The 26,990-nt window shown below is 48.2% G+C and overlaps 2 protein-coding genes across 14 annotated transcripts in view; one reads left to right on the forward strand and one right to left on the reverse strand.

Moving 5' to 3' along the window:
• Positions 1 to 21,728, forward strand: part of CDC42BPA (CDC42 binding protein kinase alpha) — a 347,703-nt gene extending 325,975 nt beyond the window's left edge. For 6 of the 11 annotated variants that reach the window (XM_064594441.1, XM_064594443.1, XM_064594442.1 and 3 more), the window contains 7 exons: positions 1,393 to 1,477; positions 3,535 to 3,658; positions 4,322 to 4,439; positions 8,954 to 9,139; positions 11,823 to 11,940; positions 17,270 to 17,427; positions 17,872 to 21,728. In XM_064594441.1, coding sequence (XP_064450511.1) covers positions 1,393 to 1,477; positions 3,535 to 3,658; positions 4,322 to 4,439; positions 8,954 to 9,139; positions 11,823 to 11,940; positions 17,270 to 17,427; positions 17,872 to 18,003 — 921 coding nt within the window. In that variant the 3' untranslated portion in view covers positions 18,004 to 21,728. The remainder of the gene's footprint in view (positions 1 to 1,392; positions 1,478 to 3,534; positions 3,659 to 4,321; positions 4,440 to 8,953; positions 9,140 to 11,822; positions 11,941 to 17,269; positions 17,428 to 17,871) is intronic. The other 5 variants (XM_064594445.1, XM_064594449.1, XM_064594447.1 and 2 more) reach the window with 1 other exon arrangement.
• A 1,777-nt stretch (positions 21,729 to 23,505) lies between these two features.
• Positions 23,506 to 26,990, reverse strand: part of COQ8A (coenzyme Q8A) — a 40,674-nt gene continuing 37,189 nt past the window's right edge. For 2 of the 3 annotated variants that reach the window (XM_045877609.2, XM_045877608.3), the window contains exons 8-15: positions 26,806 to 26,946; positions 26,294 to 26,375; positions 26,087 to 26,180; positions 25,747 to 25,888; positions 25,403 to 25,510; positions 25,238 to 25,303; positions 24,913 to 24,999; positions 23,506 to 24,179 (exon numbers count right to left, since the gene is read on the reverse strand). In XM_045877609.2, coding sequence (XP_045733565.1) covers positions 23,886 to 24,179; positions 24,913 to 24,999; positions 25,238 to 25,303; positions 25,403 to 25,510; positions 25,747 to 25,888; positions 26,087 to 26,180; positions 26,294 to 26,375; positions 26,806 to 26,946 — 1,014 coding nt within the window. In that variant the 3' untranslated portion in view covers positions 23,506 to 23,885. The remainder of the gene's footprint in view (positions 24,180 to 24,912; positions 25,000 to 25,237; positions 25,304 to 25,402; positions 25,511 to 25,746; positions 25,889 to 26,086; positions 26,181 to 26,293; positions 26,376 to 26,805; positions 26,947 to 26,990) is intronic. The other variant, XM_064594453.1, reaches the window with a different exon arrangement.

Raw genomic sequence — 26,990 nt, forward strand, 5'->3', positions numbered from 1 at the left:
TACTATAAAATATTCTCTTGAGTGAATAAATCACAGTTCATTTCTCCATTCTCTAATTGGCAGAATTTGAATTATTTTCCAGGTTTTGCTACTGTGAACACTGATGCCTGTGTCTGGGTGCATGTGCAGGAGTTTCTTTATATCTCATGTCTGGGAGTGGAATTGATGGGGCACAGGGAAAGCAAGGGTTCAACTTTATAGGATAGTGTCATTATTTTCCAGAGTCATTGTACCGGTTCATACTCCCCCCAGCAGTAAAGAGGAGTTCCTGCAGACCCACATCTTCTCTGACCTTGCCATTTTCAGAAATCATAGTTTTATAACCATTATCAATGGTTGTAAAATTCTATCTCATCAAAGCATTAATTTGCATGTCCCTAATCTTTGTATGTCTATTCATCTTACTTTTGTTTATGTGTTCATTCTTATTTCTTCTTCTGTGAAAACCTAGTCATGCTTTTTGCTCACTTTTCTGTTTGGCTTCTTTTTTATTAATTTATTGAAATTCTTTATGTATTGTAAATATTGAGTTAGTAAGGGGTGGGGTAAATCTCCATTTGTGTCCTATCCATTTTGATTGTGTATTTTGCTCAGCATTTGCTTTGCTTTGCTCATTTGCTTAGCATTTATTTTAATAACAATAAATTATATTATTTTGCCGAAAACTTGTTATAAATTTTATTTTAGATTTTATTTAAATTTAAGTTAGTTAACATGAGGGTATTACTAGTTTCAGGGGTTATTGTTACAAATTTTAATGTCATTATATGTGTATCATTCTTATCCTTTAAGTTTATCTTTTTTCTGTTAGGAAACTTTCCTAACTCAAGGTCATAAAGATAATAGGACCTTTATCCCAAAAGTTTGAAAGTTGTGCCTATTATGTCTTTAATCCCTGTAGAGTTGGTGTGTGATCTGTGGTGTGAGGTAGGGACTCCATTCATCTGTTCCATGTACATGAGGAGTTGCTTTGTCACCATTTACTGACAGCCCCCCTGAGTGGTACACAGTTTCATCTCTATCATATGTGGACATATAGTTCTAATCACATTCATAAAGTAGCTGTATTGATATCTTCTTAGTATAATGATTTAGTTACTAATGGTTGTAAAAAGTCAAATTTAAGATTTAAATGTATTTCTGCTTTTTTCCTCCCGAATAGTCTTCCTTCAAAATGTTGTCATTATAACTTTTTTGTTCAAATTAGATAATTTTATAATTCCATCAGAATTAATGTTAATTTTTTGTTGATTTTCTGAGGGAGCTATATTTTGAAGAGGAAGGATAGATGGAAGGTCTCAATAGTGTGTGCTTTCTAAATAGGCCAGAAGTTTTATGATTTCATTTGAAGGTTTTATTGAAATACTAATTTTATTTTTTTTATTATTTTAGGTTCGACCCTTAAACAATGAAGGATCATTAAACCTTTTAGGGTTGGAGACAATTAGATTAATATATTTCAAAAATAAGATGGCAGGTAAGAAAATATACATTAATAGGGTAGCTTCAATGGAAATGTTCTTTCTAAGCTGACTGACTGAGGAAAATAAATAAGTGGCAGAGACCAGATTTAAACTCAGGTGTATCTTACTCCAAAGTCTGTGATCTTGGCTACTGTCATCCTATCCTCAGTCTATTAAGATAAATGTCTGCCTAAAAAGGCATTCTGTTTAATCTTGCGTAGCTGTATACACAATATATTTATTGCTGACCTACCGTGTTATTTTTTTGTGGAGTACTGACTTAAGTGGAGAAAGTATAGCTGTAGATGTCTTCTGTATTATTGATACCGCAAAATCTAACCCAGGTTTGTGGTGCTAAAATTGTGAAAACTCATCCAGAGTTCTGACCGGGGACTTTGAGAATACATCTTCTGACAACACATAGGGCTTTGAACTTCGGAAGTGCTCATATAAGCTCAGGGCAAGGAGAACGGAGAGGAAAGTCCCAGGAGCACCAGAATTGGGAGCGGGGAGTGGGAGCCCCGGGACGGGAATCCAAAGAGGACGAAGGCTGTGTCCACAGTCACTACTTGCCTTCACATTTGATGTCTGGCATGTGCTCTTGGCGCTCTGGAGGTCTCTGGGTCGACGGACTGGTGGCTGTAGGAGAGGACTTCCAAAGGGAGAGTCAGAATTTAGAAATGATTCCCACTCAGTGATGGATCCACCATGAAGCTAATGACACTTGAGCTTTACACCTCTCACCTCTAAGGGCCTGTACTTAATTTTGTATCTGTCTCTTAGAGGAAGTCCAAATATTGGTATAGGATTGGCTCCACCCTCTTCTCACTGTGTGTGGCCGTCCATGTCCATGTCCCAAGTCGTGTCCGTAGGATGAAGCCTCTTTCCACTTGCATTCCCCGTACTCTCATCTTTCTGCTCTGAGCTGGCAGTGGAGGCGGAGCTTAGCGAGGGAATACCTGACAGAATTTCAGCATAGGTGTCGTGTCCTCGGGAAAAGGAAGGGGCCCCATTCCCCAGAGGCCCTTTCTTTTTCTCTTTCTTGCTCTGTCCTTCATCTCTCAGGGGCTCAAAGTGTTGCTGCAGCCTTCTGACTGTCCCACATCTCCCATTCCACCATCACTCACCCAGACCTGCTCTGCCCTCGCGATTCTCAAATTCCAAAACTGTGTTTCACATGAAGCTACATTATTCCCATCCAAGCAGAATATTGCTTTTCCGCTAATCATCTGCCCTGGCTTGCCTTGCAGGCTTCCGCTCGTCTCCTTTTTCTCACTTCAGCTTTGTGGCTGTTAAAAATTCTGAAGATTGGCTTTTCTCCTATTCCTTATTTAGAGAATGGCATTCATCATGTTGTGTGAATACAACTGCCTATTTTATTCCTAGAGTGTGTTCACAAATTTCAACAGGTCTGGGGAGCCCTTGGCAGACGATTTTGTTTACTTCTAGGTATTAAAATTGAAACTGGATGCATACGATTAAGTATCATCTCCTCCCCAAGATCAGACGAGTAGAAATAGCAACAGAGTCTTACCTTTAGTAAAGGAAGCTGGTGGGAGCGCAAGGTTTTGTCCTTAGTGCACATCTGGCAGACTGGATCTTGCAAAGGACATGTTTTATTATGTCAAAATACTTTTAGTTATCATTTACACGAATAATTTCCCGTTTACACCTGACTGCCGCACAGCCTCACAGGAAGAGCATTGGACCCAGTGCCTGGAAGGTGAGAGAAGACAGTGCAGAGAGATTGCAGGGGGAGGGAGCAAAGTGACAGGACCCCCCAGGCAACTGCATTTTTCTTGTCTTCCACTAAAATTGTGCCAGTTTTTGTTTATAATCAAATTAAAGTGAAACTGTACTTTGTAAGCTATGTTTAATTTTCACATATACCTGTTTACGTATGTCCTGGTTTAAATTATTATTTGCTGTGAGTATCCACACACAACGTTTAAAAATGAGAATTGCGTAGTTTGTACAACTGGTGAATGTTGGTACCGTCTTAGAGATTAACGGATAAAAAGCATTTTTGCACTTTAAAGAACATCACCATTCTTGGTATTTTTTCTAACAGAAGGGGATGAACTGGTGGTTCCTGAAACATCGGACAATAGTCGGAAACAGATGGTTAGAAACATCAACAACAAACGGCGCTTCTCCTTCAGGGTCCCAGAAGAGGAGAGGATGCAGCAGAGGAGGTGGGTATGAAGCTGAGGCTTCGTGATACTGGTATTTGACTCGGAAGGCAGATTTGAGCTCTTAAAATCTGTCACCCATCTATGGTATCAAAACTGCAATCATGAATGTACTTTTCAGTGTAGTTTTAATTAATACTCTCCAAAGTGTGAGTATGCACTGGATTAAAGTATCATATTATATAATTCATTGCTCTGTGTATATGAAATACTTACATACTTTTAGACTATGGGCCTTTGTATAATAATATAAACAGCACATGTCTGTATGTGGTACATCTGTTCAGGCTTTAGAACTTCAGGTTAGCTCTCATGAGCAAAGAGCCCAAAGGCTTATAGTATTTCCGGGCACATATAAAAACATCGCTAAAGTGTTTTCAGTTATTTTAAAAGACATACATAGAATGGTCAGAACTATCTGTAAAATACAGCTTTAATATGTAAGTGCTAAGAGAAGCCTATTTTCCCACCAAAATGCTCAAGATCTTTTATTTAAAACAGAAGTTTCTAAGTAAAGTTTTAATGGAGTATATTTTATAGTTAATTCTATCCTTATTAAATATGATTTCACAGTTTTATTTTTGTGAATAAAGGATGCTAATTTTTTTCTAAAATCATCTAGGTTGATCACAGAAAAAGTGTCTAAGCAGGTGTTTTATCTTACAGAGAAATGCTACGAGATCCAGAAATGAGAAATAAATTAATTTCTAACCCAACTAATTTCAACCACATAGCACACATGGGCCCAGGAGATGGGATACAGATACTAAAAGACCTGCCAATGGTAAGAGAAATGAAGGGAGAATGGGAACGGGGTTACGAGTGGGGCAGAGGGGGAGAAAGCATACATGTGTGCCTAAATCCATATGTAGACTTAAGAAGATATGTTAGTATGATGACGAAATGTTTGTGTCCATACATCATAATATGTGTAAGATGCATGATGAGAAAAACACAACATTTGGGCATCTATGAGAAACCAGACAGATCCAGTTCTTACTTAGTTGCACACCCCATAAACTTGTCCCGTATCCAGACTTACTGTTGGTGGTGGAATACACTGCCAGATTTGGAGAGGATCTGTACCAAGACTCAGAACTTGCTCATGAAATCACCAACATTTCATTATGTTTTAGCAATTCAATGCAGATATTTGGCCTTTTTTACCCCCAGAGAACCAGGTTAGGTTGGTCATTAATGGCCACACCTCTTACCTGGTTGGGCAAGCAAACCTTTTTCCTCTCCCCAGTTACAAACATGTTGTCCTGTCTGTCTTCCACACAAAAATTGACAACATAGGAAAACTTGTTTTTCACATGAAGATTGAATTCTTGGACCCATTATGTTGAGATGAAGAATATTGGTAGAATTAGCTAATTTTCCAGGCTCTGTTTACACTTAACATTCCAGTATCACAATACCTCAGCAAATTATTGAAACTTTCATAGGACCCCTTTGATCATGGGTGGTAGCGTTAGATTTGTGAATCTGGACCCAGAGCTCTTTCTGAGGGAGTCTGTCCTCTTACCCCCACTACCACTACCAGCACTATCCTGCTGTGATAGAAGATACAAGGGTCTATCGCTGACAGAAAAAAATGCCAGGTAATATAGTTTTATGTGCAGTCAAGTTTTTTAAAATAATAAAATTAAGCTTTTGAAGGTAGTCCTGCATTTGTTTCACGGGAAGAACAAAAAAAATCAGTCACTGAGTCTGAGTTCCTCACTGGAAATACCCCGATTAACCAGTTGACCTTGTTTATGAACCAATACAATGCTCTTACTGTTATCACCCGGGCATTATGATGACCTAGTTATAGTGCTGTCCCCTCCTTTAGGGAGTTCAAATCATTTAACAGTAGCCATTTATCCTCTTGGAATGGGGATTTTTATTAGCTGTGCTGGATAAATTATGAATAAAGTGTTCAAAATAGTAATTAAAACGAAGTAGAAAATCTAAGACTAAACATTAAATAATAAACTGTTACACTTACCTATCATATTAAAACTTACACTGGTTTTTCACCTTTTGCCTGGGAATGAGATTTCAGATTTCTCTCTACTGTTTGCTCATCCTGAGCATGTGTTTAAAGTCCTCAGGCTGGTTTTCCTTTATTCTCAAGTAAACATGACATAACCATACAGTCAGTCCAAACCCTCTGTCGTTTTAGAGAGGATTTTTACATTTTGATAAGCATTGGAAATGTGAATACATGTTACAGCTTATACTTGATAGCTCAAGGGCTAATGTACCATTTTAGTGAAAGTTTTAAGATTTTGGAGGGATAGAGGGATGCAGATTTCAAACATGCATATGTTGCAAAGCAATATATCAACAAATACAAAATTATTTCAGCAGTTAACAAGTTTTTAATACATATTATATTTTTTAAATTAAAATTTCTTTCACTTATGCTTCATTTTGGTGCACAAAAAAAGAATATACAGGGCGCCTGGGTGGTTAAGGGTCAGATGGTTAAGCACCTGCCTTCGGCTCAGGTCATGATACCAGGGTCCTGGGATCGAGTCCTGCATTGGGCTCCCTGCTCAGCAGGGAGCCTGCTTCTCCCTCTGCCTCTCTCTCTCTCTCTGTCTGTTATGAATAAATAAATAAAATCTTAAAAAAAAAAGAATATAGTTTTTATCTTATATATTCCCACAACAGAAGAATTATAGAAAATTTTTCTATATATTCTACTCTCTCCCAGAAATCACGATATTTTCCTTCAGGTAAAAGAGTTTCAGGGTTTCGTAAAATATTCCTCTGCTTGGTAGTCTTCTGCCATCAGGTGAAAAACCAATTTGCTAATGTTCCAGAATTTTTTCAGACCTTCATAGACATAAGACTTGGTCATCACACACCCTCATGAATGAGCACAGTGAAAAGAAATGTCAGACTTCAAACATCATGAGAACTTCTGTATCAGGGCATCCCTCCTCGCCCCACTTTTTCTTCCTTTACCCTCCCACCACTTAAAGTAAAAGAAATCTCTATTTTTTTATTCAAAATAAGGTCTGGTCTTAATTACTGAGCTAAACAATCTCAGGCAGCATTTCCTAAAGATTCTTCCCCCACATGACTGCATGGTACCTGGCCTTCTGTGCAACCACTTGTCCCCATTAGACCTCTTGATTTTTAGCATTTCTTATCACTGATGTTGCTAACCCATGACTGCCTCATTGGCTCTTTCCATCATTGACACATGTGCCCCTCTGTGCCCCTAGAATGCAATCCAGTTTTTAATGTTTCTTCCAGTCCTTTCTTACCTTGTAAGCACTTTTGTATTTCCAGGACAAGAAGTTGGTGTACATTTTTGAAACCTATTTCTTCACCTTAATTTTAGTTTCACCTGGCCTTCTTCCCTTTACTAGCAAGGGATGTCCAAGCTGGGGCTGTATATCGGCACCTACAGCACCACCTAACCAGTATTTTTGATATACTGTCCACCCAGACCCGTGCTTGTTTTGGGGTAGGCACTGGTAAACAACACATTAGTATGCATGTCTGAAAAAAATTAGTAATATACATGTGTGTACCTGTGTGTATATATGTTTATTGAAAAGCTTGTGATATTTTAATATGTTCCCAGGTTTTAATATGTCCTTTCCGCTGAAATGGAATTATCTGTGTTTAACGAACAGTTTCTAAAAATTAAGATGAATTAAATTCATCTATCGTTAACATGTGTCAGAAGGGCTTTCAAACCCCAGAGCTCCATGTTATCATCCATGCAAAGAGCAGCATGTACCCCAGACATTTTTATGTTTTAACTTACTCATATCAGTACTGCTTTCCTGGGAAATACTTAGGAGCTTAGAGAGTTTATTGGGTATCTTTAGAAGTTCTTCTGTGTACCAAAATGATACTGATAGAGGATTGTTTGCCTCACGAATGTGCAAGAGATCATCAGGAAGAGGGAGTCCTAGGTTCGATGGGAGCCCTTCGCGCATGTGTCAGTATGCCAGGAGGGTATTAGCAGTCAGTAGAAGTGGCATGTGGGACTTAGAAGTACATACTGCCTTAGCTTCTCGAATCCTGGTTGTCGTTTGCTTTTTTTCATAGTGGGTGCTGGCAACAAAGGGCAGATTTTTCTCCAGTTGAATACAAGAATAATAATAGTTTACCTCCAGAAGATTTATTTTTGGCCCATGACATTTCTCCTAGCCTTTTACCCATCCCTAGAATTGTTCGTGAAGACCACATTTCTAGCTCAGTGACCCCTTAGAGCTCCACGAAGTAATATTGCTTCTTCAAGTCAAAGTTACATTGACATCAATTAGTTTTTTTCTTTTTGGAAATAACCTTGGAAAGTACTGGTTCACTCACATCTCCAAACTTAAAACAATGTCTTATAGAAGAGCTTTTGTTTCAGTCTCCATAAGTTGCCAGGTTTTGTTAAGCAAAGCCGGCTCATCCCAGCTCAGGAGGGCGTATGTTCTGCGAGCTTTCTCCCCGCAAGTCCTTCCCTCCAGCTCCTGAACCCCGCAGCCGCTCTCCGGGCCTGAACCTCGAAAATGCCCCTCAGAGATGGTGGCTGGGTGCTGAGTGATGGCTCCCAGATTACTCAAGTCATTGTACCTGAAAAACTAGAGTTCTCCGTTTGAAAAGCTTTTTCTGTATCTTTAGTATTATGTTATTTTATGTTTTAATACACCCAGACATGGAAGGGAAGATTTTTTTCCCTTGTTAAAAACAAACCTGTCCTGTCCTTTGGGTGTCTAAGTAGAGACAGGTTTGAGCTGCTAAGAGTCACACCAGTAATTAAGGTCTTCCTCAGTCCCTCATTGCTCTTGTCGGAGGGAAATAAAATCAGTAAAACCAAACAAACGTCAGAGTCTGTACATCCCAGGAAATGATTTCCAGTTTCTACAGAAAGTTTCATAGCACTTCTAGCAAGAGGCTGGTTGTGGGATCGCTGCTCTTTCACGTTCTTGTTCTTTCTGTCCTTATTGTTGTTTGTATGTTTCTGCCATATTTTGATTCTATCACAATAAGAAAATCCTGAACTAAACTCTGAACGTCTCCTTGCAGCTCCGAAAGTCCAGTTTCTGCTCACTTGATGCAAGTAATAAAAAAGAATAATTTTATAAAGCGAATGATCTTTTGCACAGCACCTGTTTCGGTTGCTGGCAGGAGGATTACAAAATTTAATTCTCTAAGGCCTGAAAGTATTTTGTGAAGGACTCAGTTCTGATGTGAGATATGTCATTTCTGCTGCATGCATGCTGTGAAATGTCAATATGACCAGTGGATCCGTTCTCATGACCTCACGACTTCTTCTTTCTGTTGTTTCGTTAGCCAGGCTTCCCTTATCCATCCCCTCATCATCACTCCGGCCTGATCTCCTCTCCGATCAACTTTGAGCACATCTATCACATGACTGTTAATTCTGCTGAAAAATTTCTCTCTCCTGATTCCATAAACCCCGAGTATTCCCCATCTCTGCACTCTGTCCCTGGTACACCAAGCTTTATGACTCTGAGGGTATGAACAGCTGAGTCAGGGGTTAACTTCCACTAACCGTGTGCGGACCTCCTGGCTTGATAAGTAACTCTGCTTGGGCGGTGGGGGGCATTTTGTGAGTGTGTGCCTTCGGCCTGCTTCTCTTTTGCTAAACCTCTGTTCTTCCTCCTCCTCCTCTTCAAGTTCGAGTTTGTTTCTTCTTTTGAGGAAAAACGTGAAGACGGGGGAGGATATCACTTTTAGTTTTTGAACAGTGTTGGAGGTATTTTTATGTTTCATAGATTTTCCCATCATGATTTTCCCTTTCCAGATACCATCATTAAAAATAGCCCCTGCGTGGGTCTTTATTCTGTTTAAACAAACAAAAAAGGAATCCCAGAATTTCTCCATTTTTTTTATAGCTCATTAGCCTAGAACCAGTTCAATTCAGAGAAAATTTTTTTCATTTAGTGACGTTCAAGTCTGTGGTAGGGCCTAGCCACAGGCCTACTTTGTACAATAAACCCCTTTTTGAAAAGCCAAAAAATCTCCCAGGTAAAAATTATAATAGTATTAATGAGTCACAGGAAAAATGAGAAAAAGAAGATAATCTCACTAGTCTTTGAGGTACTGATAGGCCTTTAATTCCAGCCAGAATCCAAGATATAACACCTAAATCAGAGAGAAAACTAACACAAAGGGGCTGCATTCGGAAGGACCGTGGCCTCTGCTGATGGCCCCTTCGGTTCAGCCTGACAGGGCTGTAATGAGGGGCCTTGTGGTGGCCGGAGAGCTGGTGGCCATTAGCAGATTATCCATACTTCCAGCAAGAAATGCACACTTAGCTAACTCCTCAGGAACCTTTTCTCAAGTTCATTTTGCAAATAAGATAGTTGGATTCTGTCCTGCAAACCCATGTCCCACAGCAGCCTCTGACTTAGCGAAGTAGTAGCACCAATTTTTTATTTGTACAGAAAACTGACTATAGGGTAAGAAGTTTATTTTTGTATTTTTGTTTGTATTATAAAGGTATCCTAAATTATAATGTTTGAAATGGCATTGACATTAAACTATATAATGTCATTTAAATGTCTTATTTGACAAAATAAGATTAACGATGATAAAAATAAGCTTTAGTTTGCTTGGTAACAGATTGCAGGGAGTGGATTCCAGAGAAATGCTGTAGAAATTAATTGGTCAAGGATTTTTCCCATGAAAGATGACAGAGATGTTCTGTAAGTCAGTCCTCTGCTAGTTAGAAACACTGTCGTCAGTGAAAGTTTTCCCCTAATCTGAAGTGTATTTGTGCATGGAAAAGACCAGCAAAGCTGGTTTCCTGTCACTTTAGATGGAAGTTGAACTCCAGCTGAATGAATGGTAAACTGTCTTTGTGGGGTTTTTCCTCACAAAACGTGTCTTATGTGAGTCAGTCTTTTATTACTTCAGCATTCGGTGTTACTAAAGAACTGATATATTTTTACAGGCTTCATTTATGCCATTTATTCTAGGGTAGGTTTCTTCTGTAGGGAAGGACATCTCCAAGGTATCATAAGGTTTACAGCAGAAACAGTAAAAATTTAAAGGTTGAAACTGACCTTCCCATCTCTTTTGATCTTTCCTCTGCTGCACTGTGTGCATGTCACTGGTGTCTCAGAGGTTGCTTCTCTATGCGTGAATGTTAAAATGCTGGCACTGTTTCTATTTTAATTGTTTTGTTTTCTTAGAGGAAAAAAGGGAAAGCATTTGCTTTGAACAAATAACACACTAAGAATTAAATGGACTTTGCAGATTTGGTATGTGAACCAAAATGGCAGTGGCTGGATCTGCGGCCGGCCGGCCGGCCGGCTGACTCTCGGCTGGCGTGGCTCTTCAGAACGGAGGATTTGGAGTTCTTCACACGATATTAACGCATGTTTTCCTAACTGCCCACCTAGGCCCGTTGTTAGTTCTCAGTTATCAGCAGCCCCTACTTCTGGTCTCAAATGTTTGGGTCCATTGAGGCAGCCAAGTGCTTTCTGTTCTCAGCCATGTTCAGACAGCTTGTCCTCCAAGCCTCCTCTCGAGCCCTGTGTGACTTTCAGAGTACTCAGTGGCCCATTTTTCTACCTGGAACCCCGAAACCATTCCATAATGTGATGGAAAACTTCTCAAGCCAGTGTTGCCAAGTGAGATCACTCCCCCCCCTCCCCAAGCTGTGGCGGTTCCAGACGTGCCTTCTGGGACCCACAGCACCTGCCTGGGTATCAGGGGTGTGAACGCGCATCCAGTGTCACACAGTGCAACATTTACTGGAGAAAAATACACTCTTCACTGACTTGCCTCCAAGTGGGCTTCTATTCAACTAGTGGAGTCATCCTAGTGGAAGTCTAGTAGGAAGTGGAAGCTTTGTTTCCATTATCTGCAAATGTCCATGTAATTCTGCACAGCAAAGCTGTCACTTCTAACCATTAACTTTTACTTACTGTTCTCACAACAAAGAGAATTCTTATTTGTTGATAACCACTTCACTAAGTACAAGGAGGAGCACTTACCCTTGATTGGGGTGAGGTTTACTTCTATTAGGGTTTCGAAATTTGGGGCAGGAGGGATTATGCAGTCTCTTCCTTGCTCTGTATCACTCTGGTCAAGATAATTTATTTGTTGAAATTGAAGTGAGAAGTAGACATCTCTGCAGAAAATCACTTTCTCTCTGGCTGAAGAGTTTCTCTTTGTGTTTTGTTTTCAGAACCCTCGGCCCCAGGAAAGTCGGGCAATGTTCAGTGGCTCAGTCAGTATTCCATCCATCACCAAATCCCGCCCTGAGCCCGGCCGCTCCATGAGCGCCAGCAGCGGCCTGTCAGCGAGTAAGTGCTGCCCCTGGGAGCCTGGGACCTCCCCCCCCCCCCCCCACCTCTCCCAAGCATGCATACTCCTGGGCAGTGCCTAGTAAGCACACATGCACTTGTGAAGAAAACAATCACGGGGTCCTTTCAAGCTCACGGTCCACCTGGGAGACAGACATTTCATACCACAAGTTGTGATGATTGAGGCTCCAAAGGAAATAAATAGGGCACCATCACAGAGTAACAAGGGGTGGCTGTTGGGGACAAAGTCACACTGAGGAATTAGGAAGGTCACATGCCCCTAGTGGGGAAGCCGTGTTTGAGTCCTGTTTGAAGAATTGAGAGAAGACTCGTGTGGCTACCTGGTAGTGGTCAGGGAGTGACCCAAGAAATAAAGCACAAGATGTAGGCAAGGGTCAGACCAAGCAGGGACGTGCAGAGCAAGCTGAGACATTTTATTAGGATCGCAATAGGAAGCCTCTAAAGAATGTGAAGTAGGGAAGGACCTTTCTCCAATTTACATTTTTAAAACTATCCTTCTGACTGCCAGATGGAGACTGGACACAGGGCAAGAGTGGAGCACGCATCCTGATGGGGCTGTCAGAGTGGCCGGCAGGGGTGACGGACCCGGGGGACTGTGGCAGAGGAGGGAAGAGGGGAGATGCTTTGGGGTGAAAACAGTAAGGCCTGGCGGGTAGTTATTGTGGGAGGCGAGGGAGAGGGAAGAGTTCCAGGTGACCCTCGTTTTCCTGCTGGAGCAGGGGGAGCCAGGGTTCTCGAAGGGCGGCAGAGCATGAGAAAAGTTCAGGATCGTAACCTGTGCCACAGAAGCGGGATGATGTTCGTCATTCATCCAGTGAACATCCAGTAGACTTATCCAGTAGTCTTCTGCTGGGGCACAGAGGGTACAATCTGTGACCAAGCACCTGCTTTCAGGTGGCTCACCCACCGTCTTTATTGCCAGCCTCTTTCCTTTCACCCTGAACCTCAGCATCTGTTGTCTTATACTCTGCACAGAACCCTGCGCTCAGGGGCCGTGGGGAGAGAAAACTCTGCCCCATGCTGGGCTTCTGCGCTGCTGCATCTGGGAGTGACTTGGCGGGGCGGGGAGGGGAGAGGGCACTGTTTGCCTGAGTAAAAGTGCAGGGATGCTAACAGCTGCCTGCCTCAAAATGAGAGGAGTGGACAGAAGCAGCATTGGACTGATTGCAGCAATTAGAAGTTAAATCTTGTTGAACTCAGAGATCTTCAGTAGTTTCTGGATCCACAAGCAGTGAGCATGTCAGACAGTCATTGTGGCTTCTGACTGGGGGGAGATCACTTGTAGCCAAGGGCCGCTTTTCTGTCACTTTCTCAAAAGCAGCATGGCATCAGCCTAGAGCTCGGAGGTTGTGAGTAGAGGGTGCCCTCGGAAGTGCAGATGCATCCGTCATAATCTTAACAGGACCTCTCTTCACGCCCACAGCTGGTCTCCAGGGGACACAGATCGCACTGCAGTTTCACATGAAGTCACTCAGTTAGAAAACGTATCTGTTGTCTCCCATTCTTGAGTGCTAGCTATCGGAATGGATGTCCCTGCTGCAGATGGGGCTTGTTGTTCCTGCAGCAGACGTTGGAGTCAGCCCTGCTCTGCGCTGGATGTCGCTTCTAGGCCCTGGCGCGATAGAGATGGGTGATGCTATAGTAGTTACCTCTCTTGCAGAACACGGTTTCCTGAAACTTGGATCGAAACAATGATCTGGGGGCACGTGGGTGGCTCAGTCGGTGAAGCATCTGCCTTTGGCTCAGGTCATGATCTCAGGGTCCTGGATCGAGTCCCGCATCGGGCTCCCTGCTCCAAGGGGAGCCTGCTTCTCCCTCTGCCTCTGCCTGCCACTCTGCCTGCTTGTGCACGCACTCTCTCTCCCTCTGTCCCTCTCTCTATCAAATAAATAAATAAAATCTTTAAAAAAAAAAAAAAGAATGATAAGGAGCACCTGGGTGGCTCAGTCAGTTGAGCATCTGACTCTTGATTTCGGCTCAGATCATAATCTCAGGGTCGTGGGATCAAGCCCTGCGTCATGCTCTGCACTCGGTGTGGAGCCTGCTCGGGATTCTTTCTCTCCCTCTCTCAAAAAAAGAAAAGAAACAATGATCATTGATTATCTCTCTGTTTCTGAGGGTGAGGGATCTGGGAGCGGCTAAGCTGGCCGGCTCATCTCAGGCTCCCCGTGGCTGTGGCTGGAGTGTGAGCCGGCAGCCTCTCACACGGCTGGTGTTCCTCACCAGTGTGGGCCTGTCCCTGTGTTCCCTGAGCATCTTCGTGCTGTGGTGGCTGCTTCCCCCAGAGCAGGTGGCCAGAGAGGCAGACAGACAGAAGCGGCAGATTTTGTATAACCTCATTTCCGGGCAACTCCCTGCCCCTTGTGCAGTGTGCTCTGGAGCACTCAGACCCAAGGGCCGGGGTGGGAGCACCAGGGCAGGTGTGAGCACGGGGTTGGGGGGAGGTCCGCGTGCGTGGGGCTTTCAGTGTCAATCTTCAACCCCTGTGTCATTGCCTCCTGAGAGCATCGCCACCCCGGGTATGGCCCTGACCACAGTGAAAAATCCAGCCAGTTGGAAAAGTGATAACCATTTTATTTTCTTCTTATTAATGGTGGCTATATAAGATAATGGATTTACACTATAACTTGCTATAAGTTCTCAAGACTTGAGATGCAAAGAGAGTATTACAGCTAACAGTTAAGTCTATAATCCCTTCTCCAAAACCCTTGGGGCCAGATGTTGTTTTTGTTTGTTTTCAGAATTCAGATTTTAAATATATATAAGAAAAGAATCTACCATATAATGTGTTACATTCCAGCAAGATCCGGACAGCACCCACAAACAGATGAATATTTATACAGCCAAATTCATGACTGGTCACACTATAAATACATAAATAAATGTAATCTTTTTTTTTTTTAAGATTTTATTTATTTGACAGAGAGAGACACAACGAGAGAGGGAACACAAGCAGGGGGAGTGGGAGAGGGAGAAGCAGAATTTCCACGGAGCAGAGAGCCTGATGCAGGGCTTGATCCCAGGACCCTGGGATCATGACCTGAGCCGAAGGCAGACGCTCAACGACTGAGCCCCCCAGGTGCCCCTAAATAAATGTAATCTTAAAATAAGCTCTGTAGTCAGCCTCCAATTAGCTCAGATTAGGTTTCCCACCGCATGAGTTTACATCAAGCTTAAGAAAACACTTTCAGTTTTCAGGACTTTGGTTTTATGGAATAGCAGGTAAAGATGGGACCTATAATGCAGGTATGCACAGGGCTGAGGTGGCCACCTCCCCAGGAGGGCCGTGGTGAGGGGCTTCTGTCCCTGCTGACCCACCAGGTCTGCAGGAACCGGCAGGCGTGGTCTCCTTGAGGTCCTTGGTAAGAGGAAGGCCCTCCAGGAATCCCAAGGGGCATCTGCTGTGTCAGGTGCCTTCTGCTGGCTTTCAGAAGAGTCCAGCTCATTTGAGAAGTTTCCAGAAGGTTCCAGAAGGACAGCCAGCCAAGAGAGACACAAGAAGTAATAGGGGCCCTGTTGTCCACCTCCACAACCAGAAGCACAGATCTTCCAGAGCCAAGCTCGACATGGCTTCACAATGTGGAGTCAGAGCCACACAGAGATTCCCACCATGGCTCCATCCTGCTCCCCCCAAAGAGGAAGACCCAGTCCTGTCAGCGGCCTGCTCACTGGGGAGCCTCACCTCTCCTGAGGTCATGGAGAGTCAGACATCTCGCCGCCCAAGCCAGTGCTCCTTAGAAGAGGCCGTGCCCAAGTGTGGCCTCAGTCAGCTGGGACCACAGTCCTCAGACTGTCCCCAGGCCCCTTTTGCTGGTCAGACAAAATAGCCCTGCTTTAATGTGTTAAAACTGGAGTGGTCGAGTATAACTTTTCTTTGAAAGGAACATTCCCAAAGTTCATTCTTAAAAAAAGTGTGAATCACTGAGGTGGCATTAATTTCTTCCATTCTATAAATGGCGCTAGAATGGAGGTAAACGGGGTGCAGCCCTGCGCAGGCCCCACTGTGCGCCTGTGGGTCACACCGTGTTCTCCATGTACCCAGGGCTGTTGTTCCCAGAAAATTCCCATAAGGGAGAAGTTATTCTTGTGTCTACAGATGGAGACCGAGACTCAGAATGGTAAAAGAACGTGCTCGAGGTCACGCAGTTAATAAGCAGAGCAACAGAAGCCTCTGGCGGTGTGGATTTTTTATTCAGAGTAACAAAATTTACACAAAAATAAAATACAGCTTGTGTGGCACTGAAGCAAGCATGGAATTAGGATGAGCTACGCCTTCAGTAAGGCTGTGATCCAAGGACCCAGAAGAGCCCCCTCAGAAAAGTAAGGCACATCTTCATGGCAACCGTGAGGAGCAGTGTGTGTCTAGTGAGAGAGCCTGCAAGGCAGACGGGGCGCTGGGGGGCAGGTTCCCGGGGAGGCAGGAAGAGGAACCCCTGGTTCCCAGCCTGAGGTGCATTTCCAGAATCCTCACAAGAGGCTTGAACAGGGACCGCTAAAGTTCTGCCACAGTTGGGTAAGCTCCACGACACGGTGCACGGTGTGTACACAGCACTGGGGGCTGGCATGGGAGCCATTACGGTGACACGCTGGCCGCCTGCAGCCAAGGGGGCCCGGAGGGAAGTCGGCCAGGAGTGTCCGAGCACGGGGCCTCTCCAGGCAGGTTCCTGTTCTGGCACAAATGAGGACTCGTATTTTCATGGTCGTGAGGTACTTGAGGTGCTCAGCACGGTCATCTTTTGACACTATTACTGAATTCTTAGTGTAAAAACACTAAATTGGGATTTGTTCAACCAGCAGCAAATGGAAACAGTCACAGTCTGTATCTTATATGAAAAAACCTCGGCAGTCTCTTTAGACCCGTGGTCTGAATATGGAAGCTCAGCAAGATTAAAATGTTTTTTAAGCAAAAACTAAAGAATAAAAAGAAATACTGAGAGCTTTAAATAGGTACAAACAATTCCCCAGTATTTCTAAGGGTTTTTTGTCATCCTTCTCCCTCTGAATGGTGCTGATCCCTCCTTTAGGTGCTTCAGCTCTGAGACCAAACTAGAATGTGATTTTAAAGAATCTCACCTCACTTTTGTATCCCAGGCTTCTCTCGTAAAAATGCTTCTCTCCTGTCCCTTTGCTTTTCATGCAAATTCTCTAGCAGTAAAGTGATGGGTGCAGAGGCCAGTGGCCTCGAGAATGCTACCCCTCAGTGGCTGGCCCCGGGGTCTCCCCAGGATCTCCCCAGTCCACACACTTTCTACAGTGCTGTCCCCTTGTCCATCCGCATGCAAAGCCTCACCTGAATGCTGTCCTGTAGGGTCCTCTGCACAGAACGGCAGTGCATTAAAGAGAGAATTCTCTGGAGGAAGCTACAATGCAAAGTGGCAGCCCATGCCCTCCCCATCAGAGGGCTCCTTGTCTTCCGGAGGCATGGACCAGGGAAGTGACGCCCCAGCCAGGGACTTTGACGGAGAGGTGAGTGGGGTGTGGGCAGCAGTGATGTCACGTCTGGAGAAGTCCTGTGTTAAAAGGATTCGTACACTTACCAAAGTGATGCCACCCCCTCGAGAGTGGCCTCAGCTGCAGCCAGGGGTCGGGACTCAGGGGCCTGCTCAGCCGGGAGCAAGGTTGGGGGTGCTGACATGGCTGGTCTCCTGGGCTGCACACTGCAGTTTTGCACAGATGTTCTAACAGCTTTTGTATGACAGGGACCCACATTTCTAAAGGCCTGCAGAAAGGACTGTTGAACATTTGCCGTATTCTGTGCCCTTTACTGGCCTCAGAAAAGGGGCTTCACTACTGACGGTAGACCAGTCACACTGGCTTACTTAAGTGCTCAGGTGGCCGCGGGTCGCCTATGGGGAGCTGAGCCCCTCCTGCACCTCTGCTTCTCACTAATGTCTTCTCGGGGCCCCACAGGACTCAGATTCCCCAAGGCACTCCACAGCTTCCAACAGCTCCAACCTAAGCAGCCCGCCCAGCCCAGTGTCGCCCCGGAAGACCAAGAGCCTCTCCTTGGAGAGCACCGACCGCGGGAGCTGGGACCCATGAGCGGCTTTGGTGCTCGGAGTGGACGCCAGAGCAGCTTCTCCCTCTCAGCCCCCTCCACTGCCCTGTCTCCACATCCGTCCTCCGCCCCTGCCTGGAAGGCCCAGGGCCAGCGGCAGGAGCAGGGTGGGGGCTCAGGGACGCAGACGATTGCACCTGCAGCCCCATGCCCCCCACATCCCCTGCACCCCCTTGACTTAACAACAACCACCATCAAGGCAGACTTCCACTGAGCAGCTTCAATGAATATCGATTCCATTTCATACTTAGAGTTGCTTCCCATCATCGTGTCCCCCTCCCTGAAGGTAGCTCGAGTAGACCTTGCAGATGTGCACAGGAAGAACGTCAGGCAGACTGGTTTTCCACGGCAGAGTCTCAGCACCCCGGGCAGCACATGGGTCCCCCCACCGGCCCCCCGCCCTCCTCCAGCACCCCCACAGCCAATGTCGACCTGATCATTGCCAGTAAATCCTTATTCACTAAAACAGTGCATATTTTACTACAATACAGATTTTAAATAAGTACACAAATGTAGAGGTTAAATACTGAATGTATATAGTAAAAAGCATCTTGTATTCAGCAAAAGTTGGATTCCTATATAAGAGAGAGATCATTTAATTTAAAGAAATGTGTTGTTTCTCATCTGTTTTCCAGCTAAGTAATTTAAAGGGTAGGAAGGCCTCAAGCTGACATTCTAGACCTTGGTAGACAGCACAAAGAGTCAGAGTTTCCTCTCTGGTCGCAGCCACGGTCCTCAGGGGCTGCAGGAAAACATTTCGAAACCCGGTCCGACTGCTCTGGACTGTGGCCCAAGCACCAGACCCAGCCCAGGATGCCTCTTCAGCAGCAGCGTGAACAGGCAAATTTACTTCCAGATCTTTTGGTAATGGTAGAATTCGAACCACACTCCTCAGTTTTTACTGTATTTTGCTATCTTCTGCAGATGAATGTAGAAATGTGGTCTCGTCACCTCCTGAGTCCTTCCTTTGAAAGCACTCAAGCGATGTCATGGCTTCTGAAGGTCCCCAAAAAGGTTCCTAGACGTGCTTTCCTCCTGGGCTAAGCCTGTTCCTCCCTGCGTTGCCACGAGGCGTCCTTGGCCAGGGCCCCCCTCAGAGAAGCCTGAGAGTTTAATTACCAAATAATAGAAAACCTCAAATGCAAGGACTTGCACAGCCTTAACCAAATACTTCCCTGCCCCCGGTGGAAAACAGGTGTTGGGCCCACCAGGCAGGTGCCCCGGTGGCACTGTGCTGTTCCCACCAACACCGGGAAGTGAGTACGCACCCCGGAGGGCTGGAGTCCTTCACAGTTAGTTCCTCAGTTAAGCACATGAGCAGAGAAAGAAATAAAAATATCTCATGGAAGTAAAGAGAATCTGGCTCTCTTCCTTTTTATCTAAATTTCTCTGAGAACTAGCGACAAGAGTTCCTCCTCTCTCTCAGCTTAGGCGCGCGTGGAGTCCGAGTGGCAGTGTCCGAGCTCTGTGGCCGCCCCAGGGCGTCCGGTCAGTGCTGCTCTGAGAAGGCGCCCGAGGCTCGGTGAGGGGAGAGAGGGCCCACGGGGGCCGCCTGCGCACGCGCATGCTGGCCGGGCCCCTCTCCGTCGTTCTGCTTTGGGGAAAGAAGTATTGTGTGAGATGCTCCTGTACGTCCAGATGCCCAGGATCAGACCTTGAGTTTGGTCCCTGCCCTGTGACCCGGTAGCCCCATCCATGAACTTGGCGTTCCCCTGAGGGCCTGCGGCCAGCTGCCTCCTGTCCTCCTGACCAGCCCCCTCCGGCCCCTCGCCTCTCCCCTCCTGCTTCCCAGCTGTGAGTCATGGGACTCCGCACTAAGCCATTCGTTGTAGGTTCGACAACTATGTGTGAATTTGTGTTGCCTGTAGGTGCTTATTTTTTAAAGGATGCTTTTAGGATCCAAGTGTCACCCTACCTGAGGTCCGGAGGACACTGCAGTGAGTCACAGCAGGGCAGAGGAGAGAGCCCCCCCAAGGCGGTAATGACCCAGGGACCTGCCCCCCGGCACTTTCTGGTCAGTCCCCAGCAGTCTTAAGTTGTAGTAGAGCAGTGCTGGATAGGACCGATCCTGATGGCAAGAGTTTGGGGCCACGGGGAACAGTTTAAGGGGGCGGTTCTTCCTAAGATAACGATCCTTCTCCTGGGCTTACCCCCTTCTCAGATACAAAGCAGTTACCAGCAGAAGCTTCTGAGAAGAAGAATCTGAAAAGGCGGGGAATGGGTTCTAGGGAAACAGAAAACCTACACAGGTAGGTGCGAAGACCAGGGAGGGGGTATTGCTGCCCGAAGTCCTGCTCGATTCTCTTGCAGGACCTTTTAAAATCACACCTGGCAGTAGGCACACATTTCACAGTAGGAAGGACAGATCAGTGAGGCATTTCTAGAATAGTCTGTATGTATTGGTATTTTGGTGCTATTTATGTCCAGCCAATTTGTTGTCTACCCTTGAATGCTAACTAATCTTGTGTGCTCTGGGTATATAAAAATTATATATATATATATATATATATATATATATATTTTTTTTTTTTTTTTTTTTTTTTTTTTTTTTGCCAAAAACAAAAGCCTTCCTCCTGGTCAAATGCTCACTAAAGCAGATTTCACTTTTGTAGTTCTGGGACACACGCACACCCCTATGTCAGCGAAGCACTCTCGTTCCCAGAAGCACGGTTGGAAGGCTTGGGCTGGAGCTGGAAGGGCCCCTCTGTTCAGTTTCCCACGTGGTTCTTGTACCCAGGCTTCTGGGAAGAATCTGAAATTCTGTTACGTTTACAGCAACAATCTGTCATTCCTCTCTCTGCCTTCTGTATGGTTAGAGTCCTGTCATTTTGTTACTTAGTGGCCACATCGACTTCCGTGAAAGACCCGCTGCATTTCTGTGTGCATTTCTGTGCACTCTCAGGTCTCATTCCAGAAGAGCCAGAGAGGGCACGGCAGGCACGCCGAACGCCGGGTACGGCAGGGCTGTCTGTCCGTCCGTCGCAGCGGTCACACACACTGGGCAGACGAGGAAGTAGTCTGGCCCTCCGCTCCCCCGCTCCCTGGTCCAGCCCAAGTTAGTAGGTAAGCTGCATGACCGTTCGTTGCGCCTGTTAGACCTCTTTCCTTGTTCTGACTTCAGTTATCGTTCAAGTCCAGATTCTTGGCAGAGTCCGGCTGGGTAAGAGGGCTGGCTTCCACTGGAGCCGTCGGCCACCCAGCGCTAGCCAGTGGGCCGGCCTGCCTCCCTTCCCAGGGACGAGCACCACACCCGAGGAGCCACGTCACTTACGGGGGCAAAGGAGGAGAACAAACCTGGAAACTTTCATGAAAACAAAATGACCTGCCTTTTTATTTGATAGTGTACTATCATTTATTTTATAAATTTTTTAGGGTTTTTTCTCATTGTAATATTGTACAGTTTTGCATGGCCTAGGTGTAATCATTTTTTTTGTTTAGAATATAATGCTGGCAAATGTGTGTATGGAGGGGAAAAAGATACTGCTTTAGCCTCTTATTTCCTTTTGTTTGGTTTTATGCCCTCAATGTCTTAGGTTTATAAGCAGATTGTCTGCTACCAGACAGTGGTGTAGATTCTTTTGCACAGAAATATTTAAGGTGGGATAGTAAAAAATGTAACAAGACTCCTCGCCAATATTTTATGTTGGTATCACTTAATATTAACCAGAATTTGATGTATTGCAATAAAACAGGGAGCTGTTAGACCTGACGGTCCTGTCTGTCTTTCCCTGATTGAAAGGTCTGAGCAGTGGAGAGAGATCTGAGCAGTGGAGCAGTGATGAATTTGGGCTGAGCGTTCAGGTGTATCTGGAGGCGGCCTAGGGTGTGACACTGACCTCGGGCTGGTCACCATCAGCTCGGTGCCCGTTATGTGTAGAAGAATTCACACCATGATGCTAGGAGGGTGGGTTTTTGTCTTTTTTAATATTGAAACAAATCATACAAGAATTGTACAAAAATGAACAGCCTGTGGTGACCCCTCAGATCTAACCAGGTGACACTGGCACATTCATCTCCTTCCACGGGTGACTGATTCTCCTCGTCTTCCTAGATCCTGCTTCCTGCCAGTCCCCCTCCTGGTCCAGGCGCCCGCCTTAGCCTGCAGAAGGATACGGGATTAGTTTAACCAGGGACTTTTCCTAGTTCCGCCCCATAGCTCAGGTAAGGGTGGCATTCCGTTCTCTTCCGGCTGGCAATTCCAGAACACGTCAGGCCATGGGTGAGGCCAGGCCCTGCCGCAGGCTTCCATGGCCTGCTCTGTGTGCACCTGCCCCGCAGGGTACCCTCTGCACAGCCAGACACCCTCACACACACACACCGGCTGTCAAAACTGTACAAACCAGGCAGCCGGCTGGTTTTCTGTCTGCTGTTTGCAGGGCAGCAGCAGATCCTTTGGGCATGTTAGTGCCTCTGCTCATGTCCCTAACTTGGTTAGAACGGCCCACCTGGGGACGCGCAGCCAGCCCGCGCGGGCTCTTACCAGAGGAAATCTGAAGCTGGCTGTGCCTCATTATCCTGAGGCCCCCTCCTGGTTCCGTTTCTCGTGCAGTTTACCTTCCTGTTCTTGGCGGGGCGCCGCATTGTAACGTCCGCCTCTCCAGAGAGGCCTGGTGCAGTGGGTGAGAGCGAGGCTTGGCCAGCTTTCCATAAAGGGCCAGTGAAAACTTCTACTTTGCTGGTTCTGTGGCTGTCGTTGCCCCAAATGGCCTTAGCTCGGGTGCGAATGCGCACAGCTGGGTCCCCAGATGACAACTTCCACACAGGCGGAGGCCCTGATGTGGCCCGTGGACCACCGTTTGCCGGCCCTTGGGGAGCGGAGAGGAAAATCGGGCCGCATGGCTGCCCTCGTTCCAGATCCTGACCTTCAGCAGCCACATGGGCTCTGAGCCGGTTTGTCCTACACCCTGCCAGCCCTGAATGTCCCAGAAGGCGGTGCATAAATGCAGAAACTATGTTTAAAAAAATGCACAAAAACAGCTTTCAGAAGGGCCACGACAGCTCTGACAAGGGTTTGGAGCAGGTGATGCTGGGCACCAGGCCCCTAGCTGCTGTCACCGAGACCAGCCAGACCTCCCATCCTGTCCTGGAGCAGTCTCCCTGCGTCCTTCACCATCTGGTACCACCTGTCACGGTACCGGGCTGCAAGGGGGCCCCACGGCCGTGCACACAGATGCCCGCACCTAGGAATTCAGTTTGCTGTGGGAAAAACCACAGGCCAGGAGGCTTCCCTCAGCAGCGGCCTGGCCCCCTGGGGTGCAAGCCAGGCAGACCCTGCTGGTAGGGGTCACCGCCCCCCAGTTGGCTCTTCTGCATGTGTGGTGTGTGCAGGGGGCACACATCTTCCCCCTCCCCCCCAGTGATGAATTTGGGCTGAGCGTTCAGGTGTATCTGGAGGCGGCCTAGGGTGTGACACTGACCTCGGGCTGGTCACCATCAGCTCGGTGCCCGTTATGTGTAGAAGAATTCACACCATGATGCTAGGAGGGTGGGTTTTTGTCTTTTTTAATATTGAAACAAATCATACAAGAATTGTACAAAAATGAACAGCCTGTGGTGACCCCTCAGATCTAACCAGGTGACACTGGCACATTCATCTCCTTCCACGGGTCCAGAAACGTCCACTTGTCCACAGTGCACAGCACAGCCCAAGAGCAGGCAGGGCCTCATGCAAACAGGGCTTTTGCCAGCACCGCTCGGAACACAGGCTCGAGCAAAGGGCACAAAACACAAATCTCATTCTAGAAACACACAAGCCTCATCCTATATGTACATTCAGGCTTCTCCATATTTCGGGTGGCAAGGATCCCACGGCAGTCCTGTGCCCCTCTGCTAGCGTCCCCAGGAGGGAAACCACCGGGCGGAGGGCTCACGGAGTGGGCTGTGCCACCCGCTGCTTGCAGTAGTTGCTGTAAGCCTCCTCAAACATGGCCTTGCAGGGGAAGCGGGCCTTCAGCTTGGAGCAGATGAGGAAGGAGCCCCCCATCTTCCTGTGCAGGGAGTAGGTCTCCTCGGGGGGCGGGATGAGCCGGTGCCTCAACATGATAGGGATCAGGTTGTGGATCTTCTCGGTGGTGCTCTGCGTGCCGAAGTCGAAGGGTTCCTCCGAGGCAAAGGCCTCCCCCAGGATGAGGATGGCGTCCAGGTGGGCATCCTCCATGGCCTGGCGGGGGTGGGGTGGGGCAGAGGGTGAGTGGGGCCGCGCCCTGGCACAGAGCTGTCCCACCAGGTGGCGTGAAGGGGAGGAGGCTCAAAGGGGGCGTCTGATGATTAACGAGATTAAGGAACAGTAGCTGGGGCCAGGGGGGAAGCCTACTGTGTGCCCCGGTCTCACATGAGGCAGGGTGGGCAGGGGCCCCAGGCACAGCATGGCGGCCAAAGCCTGACAGCCTGGAGGCCTGGCTGCCGGCCTGTGCACCCCTCCTGAGGGTGGCCCGGACACCCAGCCTCCCCCCTGGCAAGGAGGGGAAAGGGCTGCTCTCTCGGGGAATTCTGGTGACAGTTCAGGGGACAGGAACACAGACCAGTGCCCCCACACTTAAAGGGCTGCAGAGCCGGCTCCAGGCCCCTGCCGGCCGGCCCCCAGACCTCAGAAGGTGGGCCAGGCTGTGCCCTCCCCCTGCACTCACTAAGCCCCACCTCCGGATCTACAGGTGGGTGGGAGGGAGGGGCATGGGCTTCCTGACTGACCCATCCCCTGAGGCTCCAATCACACCTCATCCCACCACGCCCAGGATGCCCAGGGAGCAGGGGTGAAGGCAGACCCAAGGAGAGTTCTCCAGGGCACTAACGCCTCTCATTTCATTTCTTAAGTCAAAGTTTGGGGAAAAGCAGCCCACTGCCCACCCTCCCCACGAGCGGGGCCTGCGGAGCTCCAAAGGCCACGGGGAGCTGACCTTGACCTCATAGCCAGTGAGGAACTTCATCTCTATGGACTTCTTCAGCACCGCCTCCCTGTCCCTGTCGGCAGCTGCCCTGATGATCTGGGCAGACACCCAGGAGGGGCCGTGAGCGGCAGGGGAGGAGGCGCTCCCGGGAGCCAGAGCCCCCAGTTGCCTGCCCCCCACCTTGTCCCCTTCACTCCTTCCAAACCCCCAGCCTGTGAGCCCAACAGGCCTCGTCCTCACCCACAGTCACCGGGGGTGGGAGGACAGCAGCCCCGTCACCCTCCCCCCTCCCAGTGTCCCCTGGGCCGACCCTAGGCGCCGGCCCCCCGCCAACCTGAATGTAGAGGTCCGTGAAGGATCGGTCATATTCCCGAGTTGCCCCAAAGTCCAGAAGAGCCACCTGGGAAGGAGCAATACCGGAGAGGTTTAGCCCGGTGGAGCAGGGGCCAAGACCCCCGATTATGCAGACCCCTCTCCAGTAAAGTTCCCAGGGGTTCACCTTGTGCAGCTGAGGGTCATAGAAGAAGTTGGACCAGTTGGGGTCTGTCTGCATGATATGGAACTCGAACAGCTCCCTCAGGCACAGGACCAGGATGTTGTAGCAGATCTGGGGGGTGGGGGAGGGGCAGGGAGCAGCCCGGTCATGGTGGCACCAGGCCAACTCTGGGGCCTGGGGAACCCCCTCCCGCCCTCCCCCCTCTTCCGGTCACCCCCCCCCCCCCGGCTGCCCACACGAGGACTCTTGACTCCACGTGTCCCTGGCAGGGGGAACACAACAGCCCTCTCTGTCCCCTTCATCCCTAGAAGCAGCACCTCGGGGCCCAAGGCCATGGTCAGACACACCTCGTTCCGAATCTCCTGGCTCAGCCCCTCAGCCTGGTCCAAGGGGAAGCCGGACACCAGCTCTGTGGTCAGCACATGGGGGCTGCACAGCTCGTCCACAATCTCAGGCACGTAGAAGAAGGGGTGGTCCTTCAGCAGCGCCCTGGGGGGTGGCTTGGGACAGTCACACCCTGGCTCCAGAGCCTCCCACCCTCACTCTGGGGACAAAACTTGGCCACAACCCCAGGCCCCAATCGCCACCACCCACCCCTCAGAGCCGCAGGGGCCTTCATCCACCCCGGGGGCTGCCTCGAGCGGCCCCTCTGTCTCCGGTGTGGGAGCTGCTGGCTGCAAGCCCCACCTGAACTTCCCAGCGCAGGCAGCCTCTCGCTGGTAGTCACACTCCAGGGCCAGCTCCCGCCTCAGCACATCGATCAGGTGCTCAGGGAACAGGCCTGCGCCAGGGAGGAGGGTGTCAGCGGGGGCTGGGGGCTCCCCAAGGCGGCCCCCATAGGTCCCCAGAGCCCGTCCTGCATGCCTGCCCTTGACCCTGCGGCCAGTCTCAGACCTTCGGGAAGCATGTTGCTCATGTTCAGCACGGCCATGAGGTTGTTGACGTCACTGTTGATGCTCTGTGCCACACCAGGGTACTGCGGGGGGTAGCAGAGGGGTCCCGGGCAGGTAGGGCCGGGTCCTGTGAGGGAGCCCTGCTCTCCCAGCCCAGTCCCACCCAGACCCCATACCTTGGGCGAGTGACAGATGTAACCCTACAATGCTGCCAGGACCTCCCAGGTGACTTTGTTCTCCATCAGCCCCTCCCCCGCCAAGCAGTCAGGGTCCCATCCCCCCTGAGCAAACACTGACTTGTCCCCTGGCCCTGCCCAGACCAAGCTCACAGGGAGGCTGTTCTACCTGCACTCATTCAGCAGGTACTTCCCAGTGCCCAGTGCTGAGCAAACACAGGTGCTGCTCTGCAGATGGGGTGCACGGGGGTGTAGGGTGAGGAGACCCCAACACTGCAGGGCCTGGCCCAGCCCTCTGCAGCCCCCACAGGGGTGGATGCACACACCGGGTGCCTACCTGGATCTTCATGGCCACCTCGCGGCCGCCCTTCATGCGAGCCAGATGCACCTGCCCGATGGAGGCGGCCGCAAAGGGCCGCTCCTCAAAGTACTCCAGCTTGTCCCGCCAGCCGGGGCCCAGGTCATTGTTGAGCGTTTTCTGGTGGGAGGAGCCAGGGAGGGGCCGTGAGCATAGCCCATGCC

The sequence above is a fragment of the Mirounga angustirostris genome, unplaced genomic scaffold (genome assembly GCF_029215605.1).
Source record: "Mirounga angustirostris isolate CCGP_5_RB_7025 unplaced genomic scaffold, mMirAng1.0.hap1 SCAF_6, whole genome shotgun sequence".
NCBI lineage: Eukaryota > Metazoa > Chordata > Mammalia > Carnivora > Phocidae > Mirounga > Mirounga angustirostris.